Raw genomic sequence first — 25,453 nt, 5'->3', positions numbered from 1 at the left:
ATATATATATTTATCCTTAAATGTATATATATACATTTAAGGATAAAAATCAAATAAAGCAAAATTAAGATGGAGCCTCACTCTTGAACTATGCTTTGTTTGAAGAGAAAATCTAGTTATAGAATCCTGGTTTATTTTGGCCACAAGCATATATCCTGAATCTCGTCGAGAAGTCCACTTGCCAAGATGAGGAGCTTGAAGCCGATTGCTTTTTATCTATTTAATCAGAAATCACATTAAGACTTTCTTTGCACCCAGCACCTCCCACTGAAGTCTTCCAGAAGGTGGGCGCATTCAGAGAATAGGATTTGGTCCATGCTGTTGAGCACTGTCCTGGACAGATTGACTCAATTTGATTGAATTTCCTTTATTACCCTGAAATGACACAGAAGAATGATAAAATCTATGATTGGACACAGCGCCAACCAGAGGAACCACCTGAAAACCTGACCTAAACTAAAAGGTGGGGCACAGAATATCAGGATATATCTTTTAAAGCAATATTTTAGTACATGATTGCCATTTTTTTTCCTCTTGGTACTTGTTTTAATATAAAAAACACCTCCTAACCCACAAAATATATTTCCTTCTCAGTTCTAAAAATAAAGCAGCCTAAATACTGCTGTGAATTTTTTCATTAAAAACTGCTTCTAGAATATAAATACATGTGCTTGCTTCAGCCTGACCACCTGGAATCACAGGCTTATAAATTGTATAAAAGTATATAGTGTTAAGATGTTTACTAAAAATTATTAATAGGTTTTCCGAGTTATATAATTTAACTTCCCTGTGACTATTTCATAAAAAAGTATACCTCCACTAACAAAATAATATGTTTTGCTTGATAGATTGGTCATGTACTCATACGACGCTACAGGTGTGCCGGGCACATTACAGCGTGTGGTTTGGATGTCATGGAAACGCCGAGAAGGGTGTGGCCATCATGTGGGGGAGCTTAATCAAAGCCAGTTGTCAGTTGGCTCTTTACTAATTTAGTTCTCAGAATAAAGATGTCAGCTGTCCTTTTCTACAAGACATTTCATTTAGAAGACTTTCCTGAAATACTTTCTTCCTGAAATAGACAAAACTGTAGGCCGATGTGTCATTTTAGTTAATCAAAACAAGTAGGCAAATTAGTCTCTTTTATTTTTTTAATGAATGTAATTTAACGGTATTTAATTTGCATACAGGAAAGTTCACCGAGAAAAAAAAAAAAGAGTCTGCTTTATAGCACTTTTGTAAACCTCAACAAAGCCCTTCATTAGGAGACCTAATTGATTTTTCCTACCCACTCCCGCTATCACAGTACCTGCTTATTCACTCAGAGAAGAAATGGGTGTGCCTGGTGTTTCAAGCAGAGATTTAGGTTAAAGTGTCCCGTGGCTCTGTTCTTGCAGGGAGATCTTGGCCAGCGCTTGCTTCAAGCATTCAGGAACTCTGTTTTTCTGAGCAATAGGGGAACGTCGCTCATCTGCTAGGTGCCCTCCTCATGGGCCCAGTTTAGTTCAGCTTGCAGCCTTCACTGGAATTTTTTAATTTCTTGTTTATTTAAACCTTGCCTTATTCCAAAATAGGGATTTTGAGGCTTCTTAAAGGGGCATCACAGACTCAATGGACATGAATTTGAGCAAACTCAAGGAGACAGTGGAAGACAGAGGAGCCTGGCGTGCTACAGTCCATGGGGTGACAGAGAGTCAGAAATAACTGAGGAACTGGAAAACAACAACACAGGGACACATAGACTATACCATATAAAATAAATGAGGAGGCAAGGGCAGTTAGACAGTAGAAAGCCAAGCAAACATCATGAAGGCAGGAAGAGAGCCAGTACAAAAAAGATAAGCCATGGGAGGGGCACTGTGGCTGTGCAGCTTAGATCACCCATTTGACTCTGAGTTGCACAGGGACCAGAGCAAAAAGAGAAAGAGGAGCAGTTACAAGATTGTTAGTGTCCAGAAGTTGAAGCAAAACTAGTTGATCTGAAGGCCAGTTTTTCCCGGTGTTGAAACCTGACATGATTTCTCCATGAAGCTGGCACTGTGTGATGTAATGGTCCAGCTCCTCAAAGCATGGCTTCAGTAAATATGGCTCCTTTTGTGCAAGTTCTTACATGCCAGCAGATGGCCAATGGCCAAACTGGAAGTCTGTAAAGATAATTCTCCAAAGGGCCTTTCACTGAATTGACTTTCTTCTTCAGTAATTATATTTTTAAAAAAAATTTTTATGTAGACCTTTTTAGTCTTTATTGAATTTGTTTACAATATTGCTTCTGTTTTATGTTTTTGGGTTGTTTTGACCACAAGGCATGTAGTATCTTAGCTTTCCACCCAGGGATTGAACCCACACCCCCTGCATTGGAAGGTAAAGTCTTAACCACTGGACTTCCAGAGAAGTCCTGGTAATGAGTTTTCACTCAAAGAGTCTCCAAGCTTTTCTCCATCTTTCTCTTTTCACTTTCCCCCTCCCAAGTCTTTCACTGTTGGCATTTCTTTAAGAGATTGGAAATACTTCAACTTGGAGAGTCTCAGAAAACTGCCATTGCTCTCCTCACTGACTGAAAGAGGCTTCCCATGGGGCTTCTAGCTCTTTAAAGCAATCAGGGCCTAGCACCTAAGGTACAGTCATCTCCCTTGACCAGTACCTATCACGCTGGGCCTTGTCAATGTGCTCCCTGAATGTCCATTTCACAGGTGATAAAGCTACAGTCCAGGGAATTAAAAGAGCTTGCCTGTGGCAGGAAAGTCAGCATTTGGTTGCAGAGTCAGTGCTAGACCGGTCTCCTCTTTCCTCACACACTACAAGCTGTTTTCACCCAGGGGATCCCATGTATGACTGGGGGGAGTTGGTTGACAGTCACTGCAGAAGCTTTCTTAACTGTGTCCTGTAGATGTGAGAGACATCATCGCAAGGAATCAGAAGGCTGGTGTGTTTAAGACTGGGAACATATCAAGCTGGTAAGATACCTTTTTGCCTTGAAACACTCTGGTTAAACCTGCTTTTCTGGGTACTATGGGTGATTATTAAAACCATTTATTAAGCACTTGCTGTGGGTCAGGCACTGTCTTAAGCACTTTAAAAGTATCTTATTTAATGCTCACAATCTGTAATGAAGCAGGCAGGCATTTTCATTATCTACAAATAATAGATGAGAAAAATGAAAGATAGCTATGTTAAACACTGTGTTGAGGATGATTTAAGGATTGAGAGAGTATACTATGAGGTTGGGAGAAGCCCAGCCTGGGACCTCCTTGTGAATGGGTCTGTTTCACTGGTGCTCAACCTGGGGGGGTGGGGGGGTGGCGGGGGAGGCAGTTTTCCCCCTGGGGACTTCTTTACTGTTATAATTGGGATAAGACAGTGGCTACTAGAATCTAGCCGAAGGAGGCCAGAGATGCTACTAAGCATCCTCCAATGCTCAAGACATCCCACCACCACACCCAACAAAGAATTCTCTGGCTCAAAATGTCAATAGTACCAAGACTGAGAAACCCTGTTCTATTTTATGGTTTCAAACTGGTCTAGGTATTCATTCCCTAAACAGAAGTTTCTCCTTCTTATCAAAACTAGGAGAAATGCTTATGCTCAACCAAAGCAACGCTACTATGATGCTACATTTTAAGTTTGCCCTCAAGTAATGAATATCCATTTAGTAGTTTTCACAAGAAGTATCTGTATCTGTGCATTTTTCTTTTACGTGTTTAACCACAGACATTACTGGGAGAACAGTCTAAGTTTGAAGTAATTCTTTAATTACTGTTAAATCGTCATTCTTTGACATTTTGAGTTTTCTCCGTCTGAGGATGCTTTCCCACCCTGCACTCTGCTCAGCTTGGGGGAAAAAGAAAAGGTGGGTGAACAGCTGCTGCTGCTATTTAGTTGCTAAGTGGTGTCTGACTCGTTTGCGACCCCATGGACTGGAGCCCACCAGATTCCTCTTTCCGTGGGATTTCTCAGGCAATACTAGAGTGCTGATACTAGGGTTGCCATTTCCTCCTCCAGGGGATCTTCCCAACCCAAGGAATGAACCCATGTCTCCTGTCTGGCAGGTAGATTCTTCACCACTGAGCCATTAGGAAGCCCAGGTGAACAGCAACAATGCTTAAAAATTAAAGTGTAAAACATACGGGATGTGGACATGGAGTAGCAATAACTTTTTTTTCTCTTATATTAGCTGGTGAATGTAATGTGTCCATATTTATTTTTTTTAATGTGATATTAGAATGTTCACAGTAGGGCGATGGCATGGGGGCAGTATGCTCTGTGTTTCTCAAATAAATGAACAACCAGTTCTGTTTCCAGTAGGTTTCCAGTAGGTTCAGAAAAACAGCACTCTATTACTTGGGTACTCTTCATTCTTAGGCCAGCTTTTATTTCACAGTGCAGACTGCCATACCCTTCTGTGGAGGACTTCATTTTTGGACGTGATTTTCAACCTGGTCTTTTAGTTATCAATCAAAAGCACATTTTCTGTGTTGTCCTCATTTACATTTATTTAATGCTTAAGGTCATTTGTGACCATTTGAGTGTATTTCAGCATATGGAATCAGGGAATAATAGATTTCAGCATCATGCTGTGAAGAGAGATTGTGTTTTTACAAGACATAATGTTGTTTACTGGGTGTTAATAATCACTAATTAATAAACATATCTAGAATTCTAAAATGTTGCATTTTGGTGGAATAAAAATGTCAAGTGTTTAACTTATGGAGTGCAGTAGTATTTTCTATATCCCTTCATAAAATAATGAAGTTACATAAAGAAGCAAAATGTTATTGTTCAACACAGGTTATATCCAAAATGCCTTTGTTTCTGTTTGGTGTTCTCAAAAAATACTGTTTCTAATATATGATTCTGAGATGTACCTGGACATACAGTCTATATGGCAGTAGTCATACAGGGACATCCAAGAAGAGGAGATTTTTTTTTTTCTGTCTTTATTTCATATTCATTGTGGTCAGTTTCTTCTCTTTTAAACCACTGTAAGCATTTTGTCCAAAGTCTACGAAAGCACTTTGCCAGAAAGCAAGTGAATGAGTCAGTCTTTGAAATGCCTTGATCTCATATTAAGGAGCTACTTGATCACTTAACCTTCAAGAAGCTAAGAGGAAACTGCCAACCAATGATGCAATAATCAGCATCCCCTGTATCCACTGCTTTCCCACCCATAACCAGTACAATATGATGAAAGCGTTAGCTCCATGCGAGACGAAATAAAAGGAAATCATTCACAAAAGAGCTAAGATATAGTTCAATATTCTTTTTTAGTGCCTCAATGCATATGCAGAATTTCTTCTCCAAATTGGAGGTGTGGAATAACAGTAGCGACAGATAGCTAAGAGGTATTTACCATAGCTATAAAGCCCACACGTGAGCCAAATATTTCTGCTATTAAAAAGCACTTCAAAGCTTGACATGAAGTTTGTAACAGCTGAATGTCTCCTGTGACTTCATTTGCAAGGAAGATGTAAAAGCAGAAAGGAAAATCGTGATATGAGAACCATGAACCTAGGAACTGGTGTTTTTAAAAAAAGAACTATAAAGCGATCCAGAAATTTGACAGGCACCCCAAGCTCCTGTTCCCCCTGCCCTGCAATTGTCTCAGGAACCAGCATTCCTCCTGTGACCAGCCTCTTCCTACAGGGCAGACCCAGGTGGGGTGGGGCCCAAAACTTACATTGAGGGTCCTCTTTGGGAGGATGAATTCTATTAAACCTTATTTTGGCAAATTGTATAGAAGCAACGACCATGTGAACCCATCACTAGGGCTCCTTGTGGGCCTGGGGAGGGGCCTATGGGAGGGAGGGGGGTCTCAATATTTAGGCATCATTAGCTTGACAGTGGGAGAAGGCAATGGCACCCCACTCCAGTAGTTCTGCCTGGAAAATCCCATGGATGGAGGAGCCTGGGAGGCTGCAGTCCGTGGGGTTGCTAAGAGTCAGACACAACTGAGCGACTTCACTTTCACTTTTCACTTTCATGCATTGGAGAAGGAAATGGCAACCCGCTCCAGTGTTCTTGCCTGGAGAATCCCATGGACGGAGAAGCCTGGTAGGCTGCAGTCCATGGGGTCCCACAGAGTTGGACACGACTGAAGTGACTTAGCAGCAGCAGCAGCAGCAGCTTGACAGTAAATCTACTCCTGCTGTCGTAACCACCAGTAGCCTTTCCTAGAATAATGCTCTTGCCTTCCAAACTCTTACTCCCTCTGTTCCATTTTAATGCAAGTGTGACTGTTGCTCACAAGTGTGATCGCTCAATTGGAAAGATATGTTTGCAAAAGCCTGGAAGCTTTAGGCCTGGCTAAAAGATGTAGGATGCACATTTGTGAAGGATATAGCCATTGCCTCTCAAAGATCTGAATATAGTCATTTGATGGTTCATTCACTGGTCCATCCATGCAGCCATCTATCAATTTAACTAATATGCCCAAAGTATTCTGCCTGTGAGAACATAAATACAAAGTTACAGCGAATAACTCTTGAGCAAAGAAAGTCATACCACTAAATATAGCTAGAGTTTGGTGAAAGAGCAAGGATATTTACAGCTTCTCAATTGTTAGGTTTATCTGAAGCTGTCTTCAAAACTGTGACTGTCTAATAAAGAACCATTCAGAACTTCTGATGTCTGCATATTTCTAGGTGTTCCAGAATTAGTGAATGGCGTCATTCTCCAGTTAATAGTAATTAACAGTTACAATATTTTTAAAAATTGATTAAATATACCCTGCTGTGATATTAAAAGTAACTTTCTACTTAAGAAGAGAGTTTATCTTTGTGTGCAAATTGCTTGTGAATTTAGACCTGTGACTTTTTTATTATTCTTTGATAAACCATTAATTTTAGTAAACTGTGGAATTCATAATAACTTTTAAGTCTTTTATAACCCAAATTTTACCTTTATGTGGGCCCCCAGGATTGGCTATTGGCTCCATTGCCCTGCTACTTTTTAAGATCTGTATCTTCTCGAGGTTCATTTTGCTTTAGAGATTAAATTGGGGATGTGAAAAATGCTTTAAGAATATAAATTCCAACCAAGTGGGATGAAATTGCTGCCTTTTCCCGGCCTTCTGCAGTCTTCTCTCACTCTCCTCACTCTCTTCATTCAATGTAGAATTCATCTTCATTCATTTCACTGTTCCCCGACATACATCCTCTCCTTGGGTCACCCAAACCTCCTCACTCTCCTCTAGCACATTTGGTTTTCCTCATCTCTAGTCTTTGCCAGTCTTGTTCCCCTTTTCCTTATCCATATAAATCCTTTCTTCTGGGCTTCCCTGGTGGCTCAGTTGGTAAAGAATCTGCCTGCAGTGCAGGAGACCTGAGTTCTATCCCTGGGTCGGGAAGATCCCCTGGAGAAGGGAACGGCTGGCTATCCACTCCAGTATTCTTGCCTGGAGAATTCCATGGACAGAGGAGCCTGGTGGGCTACAGTCCATGGGGTTGCAACTTAATTACCATTTCCCCCTGCTTTCTCAGACTACGTCAGCTTGCCCTAACCTTTGCCCTCTTTTAACTTCTATTGGCCTTAGAATCATCCCCCAGAAAACATGGCTTCAGTTCAGTTCAGTTGCTTAGTCATGTCTGCCTCTTTGCAACCCCATGAACTGCAGCACGCCAGGCCTCCCTGTCCATCACCAACTCCTGAAGTCCATCCAAACCCATGTCCATTGAGTTGGTGATGCCATCCTACCATCTCATCCTTTGTCATTCCCTTCTTCTCCTGCCTTCAGTCTTTCCCAGCATCAGGGTCTTTTCAGATGAGTCAGCTCTTCACATCAGGTGGCCAAACATGGCATATTCTCTCATTATTCAAAGTGTGTTGTTTATTTTCATGTACATTGTTTCATTCATTTTTGGAGTAATTATTTTGATCACCTTCTCTCTGTCAACTACTGTTCTCAGTTGCTAGAGATGTAGTGATGAATGAAACTGAGAAAGTCCATGCCTTCTTGGAGTTTGCATTCTGGGAAGAACTTAAAGGCAAGAACTCTGCTTAATATGTTTTTATATTCCCTGAAGCAATTAGTACACTTTATCCCTATTACATGAAAGGTTTTAAAGTTTGTATTTGGAGCACACTTTGAAAGATAAAATAAATGACATGATAAATGAAAAACAGGGTAAGACATGAATCTGTAAAGATTATGGAACCAAGCAATTTTTAGTAGAAGGAAGTCAAGCTCAAGAGATTGAGACATCATTTATGTATCAGATAGCTGACTTTCATTTCAGGATAGGCTTCTTTTCAGGCATGCACATGCAGCATCTGTAGACACACTGACATTGTGAGTAGGCATTTATCTGTCCTTTGTCAAGTTGAAGAGGACGGTTAGAAGAAGGTAACTGAGATAAGGAAGCTGAAGGCTCTCTTTAAGAAATTTTCTGATAAAACGTACCTGTTAGTGAGTTTTGCTAGAATTACGGTAACAGAATCTCAAGAACTGCTGAGAATTATAGAGGTGGCACAGTCCTGTTTCCATCTGTTGCTATCTTGGATATGGGAAGATGAAAGTACTAAGTGTACATCCTATTACTAACACATTTTATTTGCTTAACACATTATAGAAGGGCTCATATCCCTTTTGTACTGAACAAATAAGCTCCCACAGAGTGAATGTTAATAACCTAGTTTTGATATTTTAGTAGAGTTAGTTCGCCTTTTTGTGGGCTTTTTTGTGTGTGTATTTGAGACTTTTGTGGGCTGGAGAAGGGAAAGGCTTCATTGGATCATTGAAAAAGCAAGAAAGTTCCAGAAAAACATCTACTTCTGTTTTATTGACTATGCCAAATCCTTTGACTGCATGGATCACAACAAACTGTGGAAAATTCTTCAAGAGATGGAAATATGAGACCACCTTACCTGCCTCTTGAGAAACTTGTATCCAGGTCAAGAAACAACAGTTAGAACCAGACATGGAACAATAGACTGGTTCCAAATTGGGAAAGGAGTGTGTGAAGACTGTATATTGTCACCCTGCTTATTTAACTTCTGTGCAGAGTACATCATGCGAAATGCTGGGCTAGATGACACAAAGGCTGGAATCAAGATTGCTGGGAGAAATATCAATAACTTCAGATATGCAGATGATATTTGAGTCAGGGTCACAAATCTCAGATTTGTTGACTTATTCTTGGGAAAGCAGGAAAAGGCTATGTGTGTGTATGTGTACAGCAGTGTCACACTCCACAGCTTCAGAAAGCACTTTTTTCATATCTCTGCTATTAAGGCAAAGCTCCCTGAACCTCATTTTTCTGTGTGCTCAATTGGTTTAAAATGAGGCAATCAGTATTAGAATATTTTGCTCCATCGTGGTGTTTTTTTTTTTTTTTAGTTACTCATGAAATGAAAATGAAATACTCTCAAATGAAACACCCTAATGGCAGAAAGAGAAGAGGAACTAAAGAGCCTCTTGATGAAGGTGAAAGAGGAGAGTGAAAAAGCTGGCTTAAAACTCAACATTAAAAAAACTAAGATCATGGCATTGGTCCCATCACTTCAAAGCAAATAAATGGGGAAACAATGGAAACAGTGACAGACTTTATTTTCTTGGGTTCCAAAATTACTGTGGACAGTGACTGCAGCCTCAAAGTTAAAAGATGCTTGCTCCTTGGAAGAAAAGTTTTGACAAACCTAGATGGCATATTAAAAAGCAGAGACATTATTTTGCTGACAAAGATCCATATAGTTAAAGCTATAGTTTTTCCGGTAGTTGTGTATGGATGTGAGAGTTGGACTATAAAGAAGGCTGAGAGCCAAAGAGTGATGTTTTTGAACTGTAGTGTTGGAGAAGACTCTTGAGAGTCCTTTGGAATACAAGGACAGTCAATCCTAAGGGAAATCAATCCTGAATATTCATTGGAAGGACTGATGCTGAGGCTGACGCTCCAATAATTTGGCCACCTGATACAAAGAGCCAACTCATTAGAAAAGACCCTAATGCTAGGAAAGATTGAAGGTGGGAGGAGAAGGGGATGACGGAGGATGAGATGGTTAAGTGGCATCACTGACTCAATGGAGATGAGTTTGAGCAAACTCCAGGAGATGGTGAAGTACAGGGAAGCCTGATGTGCTGCAGTCCAAGGGGTTGCAGAGTTGGACACAGCTGAGTGCGACTGAGCAACAACAAATATCTACAGAGCAAATTTTCAGAAGTGGACTTTGTCTATTCATACAGCCTTATCAAACTGTGTAAACTACTAAAGTTTGTAATATATTTTCATATCTATAAAAACTAGTCTCTTCCCATTATTCCTTCTTCCTAGAATATTCTAAAATCATGTTGGTATTTGTATTATGGTGGTATTTTAATTTTGACTGAAAATATATATATAAATTAATTTACTAAGATGCTGCCTTATGACTGACTCTGAATCTTCTATTCAAGAACAAGTAGTTTTCTTTTTAAGCTTTTTTAGGTGTTTCACTAGCATTTAAAATGTTTCATTTCTAAGTTTATTTTTAGAAACTACCTTTTTCTATTTCTTTTATAAATGAAGTCTTTTCTTTCATTATATTTTCTATTATTTTACTTGTATGTGTGTATATAAAGAAAGCTATAGGGTTTTGTCTAGCAAATGTTTAGTCAGTTCAACGAGTTATTACTTCTAATACCTTGTCAACCTAGTCTCTTGAATTTTCCAAATAAACAATCACATCATTTGCAAATGATGAGACTTTTTACTTCTTTCTGATTCTTGTATCTTTTTTTCTTCTCTTGTATAATTTTATTGGATTAAAAAAAAATCCCAGAATGATATTAAATAATATGTTTGAGTCTAACTTTGTTGGGAATCCTCTAGTATTTCACCATTAAAGGTGCATTAGCCTATGAGTTGAAAAAGAAATGATATTTTTATCTTTGTAGGGAATTTTCTATTGATTCCTGTTTTTAAAAGATTTTGTCATAAATCCATATGGAGCTTTAGCTGATGCCTTTTCAGCATGTATAGAGATGATCAGATTGTTTTTCTTAAATCACTGTAAGCTCTACAGATGATTCTGATACTGACGTTTGAGACCTGCTGCTCCAGGTTATCACTCCTCTGTTTCTATACTGACTTTAAAGCTGATCCCATCCTCTTGTTCTGTGTTTTTGTTTGCAATTAAATAGACAAAAAAATTACTTCGGAGTCCAGAAGGTTTGCCTAACATTTGAACCCCCTACTGGGCTTCCCAGGTGGCGCTAGTGTTACATCCCTGGGTCAGAAAGATCCCCTGAAAGAGGAAATGGCAACCTCCTCCAGTATTCTTGCCTGGGAAATCCCACAGAAAGAGGAGCCTGGTGGGCCACAGTCCCTAGGGTCACAAAGAGTCAGATACCACTGAAGCAACTGAGCACACAATCAGGAGCCCCCTATGTTGGTGACCAGTGCATTCTACGCTGGTTAAGGAGGACTGGTAAACTGTTTTGAGATTTCAGAATGAAAGACACATTGATAGTTTTACTAATTATATTTTCCATTTCAAATATCTCTGATTCTATGATTATGACTAGTACAACTTGTGTTATGGATTTCAATGGAATAAAATGTAATTTAGCATCTGCTACACATAAGGCACTGTGATGGGCTCATCAGGGGTTACAAAGATGAGTAAAGTGAAGTCTGCCTTAGGAAGCTCAAGATATGCAGATGAGAGGTAAACACTTGCCAGTCATCAAGATATAAGACAAAGCCTGCTCTCTCATTGGGTCAGTCACTCTGCTTAAGTATTAAGACACAAGCAGCCAATTCAAGGTGAGGACATCTGAGAAAGCTTTTTATAAAGGAGGTGGTGGATGGGCTTTGGTGTAGCGAATGAAATGCAAGTGAAGAAAAACAGCTAAAGAGGGCATTCTAGGTATGAAAAGCGGGGAGGACACAGTCAAAGGCATAGAAGTAGGAAAGATATGTCCAGGCAAATGTAGTTACCTGGTGTGATGAATGGGAAGAGGCCAACAGAACATTTCAGAAGTCATTGCACTGGGGCAGAAGGGGAGGTGAATGGGACATAGCCTCTAAATGGACTTGTGAGGTGTGGGGCAAGATTCTATTTGTTGATTTGACTGGTGGTTACAGGGGTACTTGCCACATAATAATTAGTTAAGGCATGTATTTGTTTCATAGTTTTCTCTCTCGGTGTTTTATTTTACAATAAAAAGAGTTTTCTGTTTGTTTGTTTCTCTTTCAAAGGCTTCTTAGTGATTCCAGAGAAAGGGAAAGAGGTAGTCCCAGCCTGAATGAGAATGGAAAATGCTGAACAAATAGGGAACCCATTCTAGAGAAGCTACTGGGAGTGGGAAATAAACTGGAAGAGTAGTCATAGACAGCAGTCTGGAACATGCTACATTGGAGGTGGTTGTAGAACATAAATATGTATTTGCTTTGTGACAGTAAGTAACACATGGTGAAGAATAAAGGTTCAAATCTCAGGAAAATGTTGTGCTAGAGGATCTGGAGATCAAAATCAAGAGATAAGAGTAGAAATGGAAACTGGAGAATCAGAAGAGAAGATAGCCAAGGATACAACCTTGGGAAATGACTATGTTTCAGGAGCAGAGTCATGGGGAGCCTGGAAGGGATACTGAGAAAGGACTGGAGACAAGAAGGCTGGTTCAGGGTGGGACCGTGCAAGGTGGGAAGCAAGTCCAGGAGAGAATTTCAAGGAGAGGGTGATCAGCAATGTCAGCTGCTGAAGATTGCTGGAGGTCAAGCAAACTTCAGAGCAGTTCCAGTGACTGTTGTGAGAAAGGTCGTATTGCCAGGGCAGGTGAAGTAATGAGAATAGGCTATTCCTGCAAAATGTTGATGGCAAAGGGAAAGAGAAATAGGATGTGGACTAGAGGGAAGCAGAGTTGCTGGGAGAGGTGGGCATGTTGGCAGGCATGGCACAACAGCTGAGGAAGAAGAAATGAATGTGATGGGGCCCAGCATTGGACGGGATAAGGGCCTAGAGTAGTACTTCTCAAAGTAAAGCCCCCAGACCAGCAGCCTCAGCATCACTTGGAAATTTGTTTGAAATGCAGATTCTCAAGCATCTCAGTTTGTTTCACTTCAGACATACTGAATCAGAAACTCTGGCATTGAAACCCAGCACTCTGTATTTTAACAGACTTTCTGAGGATTCTGATACACATCCAAGTTTGCAAACCTCTGCACTCAGAGGAAAGAGGAGGAGTGACATTATCCTGCACGCAGGTTGGGAGTGGATTCTCTTTGAAAGGATGAGTGGCCCTACTTCCTTTGTGACAAGAGGAGAGAGAAAAGATAAAGAAGAGGAAAAGATGAAGAAGAGGGAAAAGTGGTATCAGCTAATCTCAGGCTCTCAGTAAGGTCATCTACTGAGAAATTTTTTTTCAGTGTGAATTTTTGATCACAGGGTGAGAGTCCTGTTAGAAATTGACTTGGCTCTGCATTTCAGATTGAAACTCCAACCTCAAAGCCAGAATGAAAAGACATAAGTTAGTGCAAGAGTAAGGGAAGGGAAACTAATATTTATTGAACACCCATAATACACTTGTATTACTCTTATCTCATTCAATTCATTATCATCATAGAATGCCACTCTTACTGTCTCTTTTTTATATTTGAGGGCAGTGATATTCAGAGCATCTCTCAGCCTGACTGGCTTGTGAGGGAGCTAGTATTTGAACTCAGAGCTTCTGAGCTATGAAGTCCAGTATTATTTCTATTGTACTGTACTGTTAGACTCAGCAGGTTTGACATGCTTATAAATATTAAGATTGTTAAAGCATGTGTCCTGTAATGATTATTGATTTTCTGTTTCTATCTATAAAATGGTACTTTGCTTTGTAATTCATTTCAAACAGAAAATTTTTATATTATGATGAAATAAAATGGAGACACATACATTTTACTTTAGTGTCAATTACAAGTAACGCATTGACATGATTTGGGTGTTTGATAAAACCATCTTTACATGTCTTTACCTATGATTGTTATACCTTAGATTGTAAGCTCATATAGGCAAGGGACCCAGTTATATGTATGTATATATACCCTGCTGTCTTTCAGAAAGCATTTCTTTTAAAATTTTTAACTGTTTCATTGTGGTAAAATTGAAATCCAGTAAACTGTATGTATAATTTTATAAGTTTGAAATTTTTATACACCCCTGAAACCATCACCATAAATGAAATACTGATCATGTCTTATCAGCCCCTCCTTTCTGACCCTTGAAGTTCCCTCCCTCTCCAGGAAACCACTGATATGCTTTCTTTTATTATATATTAGTTTGTATTTTCCAAAGCTTTAAATAAATGAGATCATTCAGTATGTGCTTTTCCCCTCAGTGTCCTTTCAGTCAGCAAAATGATTTTGAGATCACCTGTGTTGTATCAGTGTATCCACAGTTCTTTCTACTTTATTTCTGAGTAGTCTCCCACTGTATGGCTATACCTCAATTTTTTTTTTAATCCTTTCACCCACTGATGAACCCTGAATTGTTGCCAGTCTGGGGCTGTTACAAGTAAACCTGTTCTGAACACTTATGCACATGTATGGTTAGATGGATGTGTGTTTTGTATGGGTATATCCTTTCACTTCTCTAGAATAAACACCTAGAACTGGAACAGCTAGCTCTTAGACAAGCATAGATTTAACTTTTAAAGGGAACTGCCAAACTGTTTTCCAAAGTGGTTGTATCTTATATTCCCCTCAGTGGCGTCAGAGAGTCCCACTTTTTCACATTGTTATCACCTCCCACTGTAGTCAGTCTTTTAAATTATGGCCCTTCTAACACGTATATAGTGATAATCTCATTAGGGTTTTAATTTGAATTTCCCTAATGACTAATGATGTTGGGTATCTTTTCATGTGCTTATTTGCCACTTATATATCTTATTTGGTGAAGTATCTATTCGAATGCCTTACTTACTTTTTTTTAAAAATTGGGTTGCTTGTTTTCTTATTGTTAACATACCTGGAGTTCTTTATATGTTCTGGATATAAGCTCTTTATCAAATACTTGATTTGCAAAAATATATGCTATTTTCTCCCAGCCTGTAGCTTGTCTTTCCATTCTCCTCCTGGCATCTTTCAAAGTGCAGAAATTTTTAATTTTAACAAAGTCTAATTTACCAATGTTTTCTTTTGTGGATCATGCATCTTGTATCATATCTAAGAAATCTTTTCTTAAGCTAAGGTTACAAAGATTTTCTCTAGTATTTTCATCTACAAGGTTTATAATTTTAGGTTTAACATTTAGGCTTCTGATCCATTTTAAGTTGACCCATTTCACATCCATATGATGTGAGATATGGATTTAAGGTTTTTAAATATGGATATCTAATTATTAAAGCACTATTTGTTGAAAATACCCCCTTTGTCCACTGAAATACTATTTCATATTTTATGCTATTATAAATGGTATTTTAAAAAATATTATTGTAAATGGTATGGAATTAGAAATTCAAATTTTCAATTATTTTGTTGTTTGTATAAATACAATGAAATTTTGTATATTGATCTTGTATCCCATAATTGTTTTAAACTCACTTATTAGTTCTTCTTACTTTTCTATTTCATTGGATAGTCTACATAGATGATCATACTGCCCACTAATAAAGACAATTTTGCTTTCTCCTTTCCACTCTTGATGCCTTTTTTGCCTTGCCTTATTGCACTGGCTAGAGTCTCTAGTGAAATATTGAATCGTGAGAGAAAACATCATTTTCATGTTGCTGATGTTAGGTAGAAAGCATCTAGTCTTTCACCATTAAGTATGATGTTGGTTGTTGGTTGGTTGGTTGCTTAGTCATGGATGACTCTTTTGTGGCCCCCCAGACTGTAGCCCACCAGGCTCCTCTGTCCATGGGATTTCCAAGGCAAGGATACTGGAGTGGGTTGCCATTTTTGTCTCCTGGAATCTTCCCAACTCAGGGACTAAACCTGCATCTCCTACATTGTAGGCAGATTTTTTACTGCTGAGCTGCTGGGGAAGCCCAAATGTGGTATGATGCTAGCTACAGATTTTTCATGGATAATCTTCTTCAGGTTAAGAAAGTTCCCTTCTTTTCTTTGGTTGCTGAGAATTTTCGTCAGAAATAGATATTCAACTTTGTCTAGAAATAGATATTCAACTTTGCAGTGGATTTTCTGTAATTATTGAAATTTTCGCATTTTTCTAGTTCATATATATGATGAATTATATTGATTAATTTTGAAATATGAAACCATGTTTTAAACTTTAAACCATAAACTTTCTTTCATTCCCTCACTTGATCAACCTGACTTGATCATGATGTATATAACCTGACTTGATCATGATGTATATATGATATAGTTATTTTGGTGGTTGCTTTAGGTTTTATAGTACAATCTATCCTTAAATGATATACCACTTCATCTATACTATAAAAACTTTATAAAAGTATACTTTTATTACTCCCTTCCCAGTCTTACACTATTATTATTCTCTATTTTATTTATTCATATGTTATAAACCCCACAATACTTGTTTAACCAGTCAACTATATTTTTAAGACAGTTAATAATAAGAAAAGAATTATATATTTACTCAGATAGTTATAATTTATAGTTCTCATCCTTCCTTTCCACAGATCCATATTTTGGATCTGGTATTGATTTTTCTTCTACCTAAAAGACTTTCTTTACACTTTTTGTAGTACAGATCTGCTGGTGATTAATTTTTGCAGCTTTTGTATGTCTGAAAACATCTATTTCACCTTAAAATATATATATATCAGATGACCATTATATCTACTACTGCGGGCAGGAATCCCTCAGAAGAAATGGAGTGGCCATCATGGTCAACAAAAGAGTCCAAAATGCAGTACTTGGATGCAACCTCAAAAACAACAGAATGATCTCTGTTCGTTTCCAAGGCAAACCATTCAGTATCACGGTAATCCAAGTCTATGCCCCAACCAGTAATGCTGAAGAAGCTGAAGTTGAACGGTTCTATGAAGACCTACAAGACCTTTTAGAACTAACACCCAAAAAAGATATCCTTTTCATTATAGGGGACTGGAATGCAAAAGTTGGAAGTCAAGAAACACCTGGAGTAACAGGCAAATTTGGCCTTGGAATATGGAATGAAGCAGGGCAAAGACTGATAAGAGTTTTGCCAAGAAAATGCACTGGTCATAGCAAACACCCTCTTCCAACAACACAAGAGAAGACTCTATATATGGACATCACCAGATGGTCAACACCGAAATCAGATTGATTATATTCTTTGCAGCCAAAGATGGAGAAGCTCTATACAGTCTGCAAAAACAAGACCAGGAGCTGACTGTGGCTCAGACCATGAACTCCTTATTGCCAAATTCAGACTTAAATTGAAGAAAGTAGGGAAAACCACTAGACCATTCAGGTATGACCTAAATCAAATCCCTTATGATTATACAGTGAAAGTGAGAAATAGATTTAAGGGCCTAGATCTGATAGATAGAGTGCCGGATGAACTATGGAATGAGGTTCGTGACATTGTACAGGAGACAGGGATCAAGACCATTCCCATAGAAAAGAAATGCAAAAAAGCAAAATGGCTGTCTGGGGAGGCCTTACAAATAGCTGTGAAAAGAAGAGAAGCAAAAAGCAAAGGAGAAAAGGAAAGATATAAACATCTGAATGCAGAGTTCCAAAGAATAGCAAGAAGAGATAAGAAAGCCTTCTTCAGCGATCAATGCAAAGAAATAGAGGAAAACAACAGAATGGGAAAGACTAGGGATCTCTTCAAGAAAATCAGAGATACCAAAGGAACATTTCATGCAAAGATGAGCTCGATAAAGGACAGAAATGGTATGGACCTAACAGAAGCAGAAGATATTAAGAAGAGATGGCAAGAATACACAGAAGAACTGTACAAAAAAGATCTTCACGACCCAGATAATCACGATGGTGTGATCACTGACCTAGAGCCAGACATCCTGGAACGTGAAGTCAAGTGGGCCTTAGAAAGCATCACTATGAACAAAGCTAGTGGAGGTGATAGAATTCCCATTGAGCTATTCCAAATCCTGAAAGATGATGCTGTGAAAGTGCTACACTCAATATGCCAGCAAATTTGGAAAACTCAGCAGTGGCCACAGGACTGGAAAAGGTCAGTTTTCATTCCAGTCCCAAAGAAAGGCAATGCCAAAGAATGCTCAAACTACCACACAATTGCACTCATCTCACACGCTAGTAAAGTAATGCTCAAAATTCTCCAAGCCAGGCTTCAGCAATATGTGAACCGTGAACTTCCTGATGTTCAAGCTGGTTTTAGAAAAGGCAGAGGAACCAGAGATCAAATTGCCAACATCCTCTGGATCATGGGAAAAGCAAGAGAGTTCCAGAAAAACATCTATTTCTGCTTGATTGACTATGCCAAAGCCTTTGACTGTGTGGATCTGTGTGGATCACAAGAAACTGTGGAAAATTCTGAAAGAGATGGGAATACCAGACCACCTGATCTGCCTCTTGAGAAATTTGTATGCAGGTCAGGAAGCAACAGTTAGAACTGGACATGGAACAACAGACTGGTTTCAAATAGGAAAAGGAGTACGTCAAGGCTGTATATTGTCACCCTGCTTATTTAACTTATATGCAGAGTACATCATGAGAAACGCTGGACTGGAAGAAACAAGGTGGAATCAAGATTGCCGGGAGAAATATCAATAACCTCAGATATGCAGATGACACCACCCTTATGGCAGAAAGGGAAGAGGAACTCAAAAGCCTCTTGATGAAAGTGAAAGTGGAGAGGGAAAAAGTTGGCTTAAAGCTCAACATTCAGAAAACGAAGATCATGGCATCCGGTCCCACCACTTCATGGGAAATAGATGGGGAAACAGTGGAAACAGTGTCAGACTTTATTTTTCTGGGCTCCAAAATCACTGCAGATGGTGACTGCAGCCATGAAATTAAAAGACGCTTACTCCTTGGAAGAAAAGTTATGACCAACCTAGATAGCATATTCAAAAGCAGAGACATTACTTTGCCAACAAAGGTCCGTCTAGTCAAGGCTATGGTTTTTCCTGTGGTCATGTATGGATGTGAGGGTTGGACTGTGAAGAAGGCTGAGCGCCAAAGAATTGATGCTTTTGAACTGTGATGTTGGAGAAGACTCTTGAGAGTCCCTTGGACTGCAAGGAGATCCAACCAGTCCATTCTGAAGGAGATGAGCCCTGGGATTTCTTTGGAAGGAATGATGCTAAAGCTGAAACTCCAGTACTTTGGCCACCTCATGTGAAGAGTTGACTCATTGGAAAAGACTCTGATGCTGGGAGGGATTGGGGGCAGGAGGAGAAGGGAACGACAGAGGATGAGATGGCTGGATGGCATCACTGACTCGCTGGACATGAGTGTGAGTGAACTCCGGGAGTTGGTGATGGACAGGGAGGCCTGGTGTGCTGCGATTCATGGGGTTGCAAAGAGTTGGACACGACTGAGCCACTGATCTGATCTGATCTGATATTGTAACTGGCCATGCAATAGGTTGGCCATACAAAAGGTTGGACCTCCTTTTTCCCTTTTAGTACTTTAAAGATGTCACTCCACTGTCTCCTGACTTGCATGCATATTCCTCAAAAGAAATATACTATCATCCATATCTTTCTTTGAATAATGTGTCTTTTCCTCTGGGTGCTTTTCAGATTTTCTGTTTATCACTGTTTTCAGACAGTTTGGTTGGATGTACTATATGCCTTGTAGTTTTCATTATGTTTCTTGTGCTTGGAGTTTGTTGAAATTTCTTGATCTGTGGGTTAATAGTTTTTATTAAATTTGAAAATATTTTAGCCATTATTTCTTCAGATATTTTTTTCTGTCTCCCCCTCTTTTGTCCTTTGGGGACTCCAATAACACATATATTAGGACACAAATTTGCTTCACAGCTCACTTGCTGATATTCTTTTGTTTTATTTCTATTTTTTTTTTTCTCTTTGTATTTCCATTTTGGATAGTATCCATTGCTTTGTCTTCAGGTTCACTGATTTTTTTCTCCTGAAATGTCTAATTTGCTTTGAATTCCGTCCAACATATTTTCTTCTCAGACATTGTAGTCTTCCTCATTAGAAGTACTTTCAAAGTATCCTTTGTGTCTCTACTTACCTTTTAATACAGTAAATATCATTATGATACCTAGTTTAATACCTTTGTGAATTCTAACATCTGTGTCAAGTTCCATTATTCAGTTTTCTTCCTCATTATGGGCTTTATTATTTGACTTTTTGCATGTCTGGTAATCTTTGATTGTATACCAAGTATTTTGAATTTTACCTTTTTAGTATCTGAATGTTTTTATATTTCTATAAATGATTCTGTTTGGTTCTGGGACACAGTTACATTATTTTGAAATAATTTGATCCTTTTGAGTATCACTGTTAAGATTTATTCGGCAGAACCAAAGCAGCATTTAGTCTAGAGCTAGTTATTCTCCACTGCTGAGACAGGATCCATGTGAGAACTCTACTCAGTGCCCTGCGGATTATGAGGCTCTGTAGTCTGGCTGGTAAGAACAGCTGCACTTCCTGGCCCAGTGTGAGCAATGGCCGGTCCCCTCCAATCTTCTCAGGTGTTCTTTTCCAGCCTCAAGTAGCGTCCTCATACACATGCTCCAGTCAGTGCTCTGCAGAATACTTCTCAGGGGACTATCCATAGACTGTCTCTCTGTGCAGCACTCTCCTATCTGATACTCGATACTGGAAACGATAACTGTCTTGGTTTCCTCAGATTCTTAGCACCCTCTCCTTAGCTCAGAGAATCCACCTAGTTCCAGCTCAGTTTACCCTCCTTGTACTGTGGCCTGGAAACTCTCTCAAGGCAGTAGAATGGGGCAACGGTAGGGCTCATTTTATTTTTACCCCCTGCTCAAGGATCACTATCATTTGTTGCTGACTCTTAGTGTCTTGGAAACTATTATTTATATATTTCAAATAAATAAAACTATTATTTTATAAAATATAAAACTATTATTTTATATATATATATATACACATATATGTTTTTAGTTGTTTTGGGCAGTTGGGTAAACAAGGTGCTTGTAACTCCATCATTACCTAAAGTAGAAATCCTGAGAAAGCATTTTAAGTGGCCTCCATGTCTACCTAATCTACACATTCTATTCAAAGAACAACTTAATATAGGAACCTCTGTTTCTTGAGTGTCTTCTATATGCCAGACACTCTGCTAGGTATATTCATACACAGTTCATTCAAATGGCATGTTTACTGAGCAGCTGTTATGTGTCACAGACTGTTCTAGGCAGTGAAACTACATCATGGTACAAAACAGATTTTAGAAATCTCTTTCCCTAGGATGCTTATCTTCTACTGGAGAAAAAGAATTTTAAAAATTAATGATTTATTTATATAGCGTATTAAAGGATAATAATTGCTATTTAAAAAATGAAGAGCAGGTTAAGGGGGTTCAGGAAAGCTGCAATAGAAATGAATGATTGCAGCTTTAAGTAGAATGATCAGTGTAAGCCACTCTGAGAAGGTACGACGTTCAAGCAAAGACTGGAAGGAGGTAAGGGAACAAGCCCTAGGGATGTCTGGAGGAAGAGCATCACACTGAGGAAGCAGCCAATTTAAAAGCCCTAAGGGAGAAGTATATCCCTAGTGTTTTCAAGAAATCATAAAGAGATTGGTGTTGGTAGAGCAAAGGGAGTAAGAGGGAGAGTAATGGGACCTGAGGTCAGATGGTACCTAGATTGCATAGGGTCTTAGAGTTCAATGTAAAGACTGTGGCTTTTACTCTGTGTGGAGAGAGGAGCCATTCAGTTCAGTTCAGTCGCTCAGTCGTGTCCGACTCTTTGCAACCCCCTGAATCACAGCACGCCAGGCCTCCCTGTCCATCACCAACTCCCGGAGTTCACTCACACTCATGTCCATCGAGTCAGTGATGCCATCCAGCCATCTCATCCTCTGTTGTCCCCTTCTCCTCCTGCCCCCAATCCCTCCCAGCATCAGAGTCTTTTCCAATGAGTCAACTCTTCGCATGAGGTGGCCAAAGTACTGGAGTTTCAGCTTTAGCATCATTCCTTCCAAAGAAATCCCAGGGCTCATCTCCTTCAGAATGGACTGGTTGGATCTCCTTGCAGTCCAAGGGGCTCTCAAGAGTCTTCTCCAACACCACAGTTCAAAAGCATCAATTCTTTGGTGCTCAGCCTTCTTCATAGTCCAACCCTCACATCCATACATGACCACAGGAAAAACCATAGCCTTGACTAGACGAACCTTTGTTGGCAAAGTAATGTCTCTGCTTTTGAATATGCTATCTAGGTTGGTCATAACTTTTCTTCCAAGGAGTAAGCGTCTTTTAATTTCATGGCTGCAGTCACCATCTGCAGTGATTTTGGAGCCCAGAAAAATAAAGTCTGACACTGTTTCCACTGTTTCCCCATCTATTTCCCATGAAGTGATGGGACTGGATGCCATGATCTTCGTTTTCTGGATGTTGAGCTTTAAGCCATTAGAAGGTAGTAAATAGAGAAGGTCATGATTTCGTATCCATTTTAAAAGGATCGCTCTGGCTGCTCCCTTGAGCAGGAAATGTAGGATTATAGCAGGAAAACCAATTAGGAGACTACACAGTAGTTCAGATTAGAGAAGATGGTAGTTTAGACCAGGATGGGAGCAGTGGAAATAGAGAACATTTGGATTTTGACACATTTCAAAAGTGGAACTAACTGCATTTCCTGGCATATTCAACATGGGATGTAAAAAAAGTAAAAGTCAAGGTTTTTGGCCTGAGAATTAACAAGATGAGAAAGACAGTGAAAGCTATGAATTTGGGGGAAAGACAATGAGAAATTCACTATTGGAGATACTGAGTTTGAGATGTCTATTTGACATCCAAGTGGCAATATTAAAATAGGAAGTTGGATATATGAGTCTGGAGCTAATGGGAATGGTACAGACTGGTAGGTTAAAAAAGATGAAGAATAAAAACTGAGCTGAATTTAACAATGTGGAGATCTTTGGTGAATTTTACAAGAGCATTTTTTGTGAAACAGTGGAAGCAAAAGCCTGACTGGGAGGAGAGAAATTGAAAATAGAGTTTAAACAACTTTTTCATGCAGTTTTGCTACAGAGATGTAAGAGGGAATTGGAGCAATAACCAGAAGGGAGGGTAGAATGAAGAGAGGATATTTAAGAGGGGGGAAATAGCTGATTGAGTGTTTGAATACTGATGGAAGTAATCCAGTAGAGAGGAAAGAACTCTGATAATATGGGAGAGAGAAGGAAGAATTGTTAGAACTATGCTGTAGGATAAATGAAAGGGGAATGGCCCTTGTCTTTAAGAGAAAGTATTGGCTTTAGATAAGAGTATGGCTAATTCATCCGTGATAATAGATAGGATAGAGTATGCAGGTGCAGATGCTGCTAGGAATCTAAGTGTGATGGTGGAAGTTCTCGTCTGATTGCTGCAATTTTGACAAGAAAGTAGGAAGCAAGGCCATCAGCTGAAAGTAAGGATAAAGAAGGAAGTGTTAGAATTTTGAAAAGAGTGAAGTTGGTGCAAAATAATGAGGTAGGAGACTGGGAGAATAAATGGGGAAGGGAAATGAAAAAACAACTGCCAAACATAAAGAATCCGCTTGTGGTTCATGGTCACAATTTTTTGTGTGTGTGATGTATATCTTTTATGTTTTTTGGTTTTTTGGCCACAAGGCATGTGGGACCTAAGCTTCCCAACCAGGTATTAAACGTGTACACCCTGCATTGGAAGGCAGAGTCTTAATTACTGGACCACCAGGGAAGTCTCCATGGTCATGAATTTAAAGCAAAGCCAGTCAGGATGCCCGTGTGTTTCTCCAACCACATTCAGCTGCACAGATGCAGTCTTGGAGCAGGCGGAGAGCTGGATTTAACAAATATGAGAATGCAAGAGAGGGACGAGATAGCAAAGGGTGTGGACCGGGGAGTAGTTAAGATGGTTAGCCACAGGGCCTGGCTGGGCAAGTAGGGAAGATAAACTTGGAGGAGAAGGACCAGTGACAAAGTAAGAAGATTAGCAGATTATAGACCAGTAACACTGAAGACTGTGTGGATCACAATCAACTGTGGGAAATTCTGAAAGAGATGGGAATACCAGACCACCTGACCTGCCTCTTAAGAAACCTGTATGCAGGTCAGGAAGCAACAGTTAGAACTGGACATGGAACAACAGACAGGTTCCAAACAGGAAAAGGAATACGTCAGGGCTGTATATTGTCACCCTTCTTATTTAACTTATATGCAGAGTACATCATGAGAAACGCTGGGCTGGATGAAGCACAGCTGGAATCAAGATTGCCGGGAAAAATATCAATAATCTCAGATATGCAGATGACACCACCCTTATGGCAGAAAGTGAAGAACAACTAAAGAGCCACTTGATAAAGTGAAAGAGAGTGAAAAAGTTGGCTTAAAGCTCAACATTCAGAAAACAAAGATCATGGCATCTGGTCCCATCACTTCATGGCAAATAGATGGGGAAACAGTGGAAACAGTGTCAGACTTTATTTTTCTGGGCTCCAAAATCACTGCAGATGGTGACTGCAGCCATGAAATTAAAAGACGCTTACTCCTTGGAAGGAAAGTTATCACCAACTTAGACAGCATATTAAAAAGCAGAGACATTACTTTGCCAACAAAGGTTCGTTTAGTCAAGGCTATGGTTTTTCCAGTAGTCGTGTATGGATGTGAGAGTTGGACTATAAAGAAAGCTGAGCGCCAAAGAGTTGATGCTTTTGAACTGTGGTGTTGGAGAAGACTCTTGAGAGTCCCTTGGACTGCAAGGAGATCCACCCAGTCAATCCTAAAGAAATCAGTCCTGGGTGTTCATTGGAAGGACTGATGTTGAAGCTGAAACTCCAATATTTTGGCCACCTGATGCGAAGAGCTGACTCATTTGAAAAGACCCTGATGTTGGGAAAGATTAAAGGCAGGAGGAGAAAGGGATGACAGAGGATGACATGGTTGGATGGCATCACTGACTCAATGGACGTGAGTTTGGGTAAACTCCGGGAGTTGGTGATAGACAGGGAGGCCTGTTGTGTTGCGGTTCATGGGGTCACAAAGAGTCAGACACGACTGAGTGACTGAACTGAACTGAAGACTGAAGAATGGTTTGAATCAGAGTCCTTACTAGAAGAGGTGAACTGTGAGAAGTGGGGCTGTTGGACAGTAGTTCAGTGTTGCAGCTATTGGTAAAGACAAGGACTGAGAGCCGGGCTACTTAATGAGGAGGCCAAAGCCTGATATCAGTTTGTAAACTATACATTACTGAGCTTCAAGGAGGTAAGTTCAGAAATGGAAGGAAATGTTTAGAAACACTACTGTGCCATCCAAGCCTATGATTAGTGGACTTGTATTCAGAATGTCTTTGCTTTTTTAAAATCTTATTTGTCTACTCATTTATTATTGTATTTTACAAAAGTAATGATCTGCAACAGATTGGCTATAAACAATAACAAAAAATCTGGTCCTGCCTCACAGCTAAAGCACTGCTCTAGTGTACAT

General features: G+C 39.5%; 1 protein-coding gene across 8 annotated transcripts in view; it reads left to right on the top strand.

Annotated features, from left to right (window-relative positions):
• CAMKMT (calmodulin-lysine N-methyltransferase) overlaps positions 1–25,453 on the top strand; it is a 427,573-nt gene that overhangs the window by 373,163 nt on the left and 28,957 nt on the right. For 5 of the 8 annotated variants that reach the window (XM_086327180.1, XM_086327181.1, XM_086327179.1 and 2 more), the window contains one exon: positions 2,888–2,954. The exons of 1 other annotated variant lie outside the window; for it this stretch is intronic. In XM_086327180.1, the coding sequence (XP_086183306.1) occupies positions 2,888–2,954 (67 nt within the window). Of the gene's footprint in view, positions 1–2,887; positions 2,955–9,331; positions 10,681–13,089; positions 13,250–25,453 lie in introns of those variants that run through there. 2 more of the 8 variants (XM_086327184.1, XM_086327183.1) reach the window with 2 other exon arrangements.

The sequence above is a fragment of the Bos grunniens genome, chromosome 11 (assembly GCF_055505025.1).
Source record: "Bos grunniens cultivar Pamir isolate PY7600 chromosome 11, Bosgru_T2T1.0, whole genome shotgun sequence".
NCBI lineage: Eukaryota > Metazoa > Chordata > Mammalia > Artiodactyla > Bovidae > Bos > Bos grunniens.
This window is presented reverse-complemented; position numbering and strand designations above follow the sequence as displayed.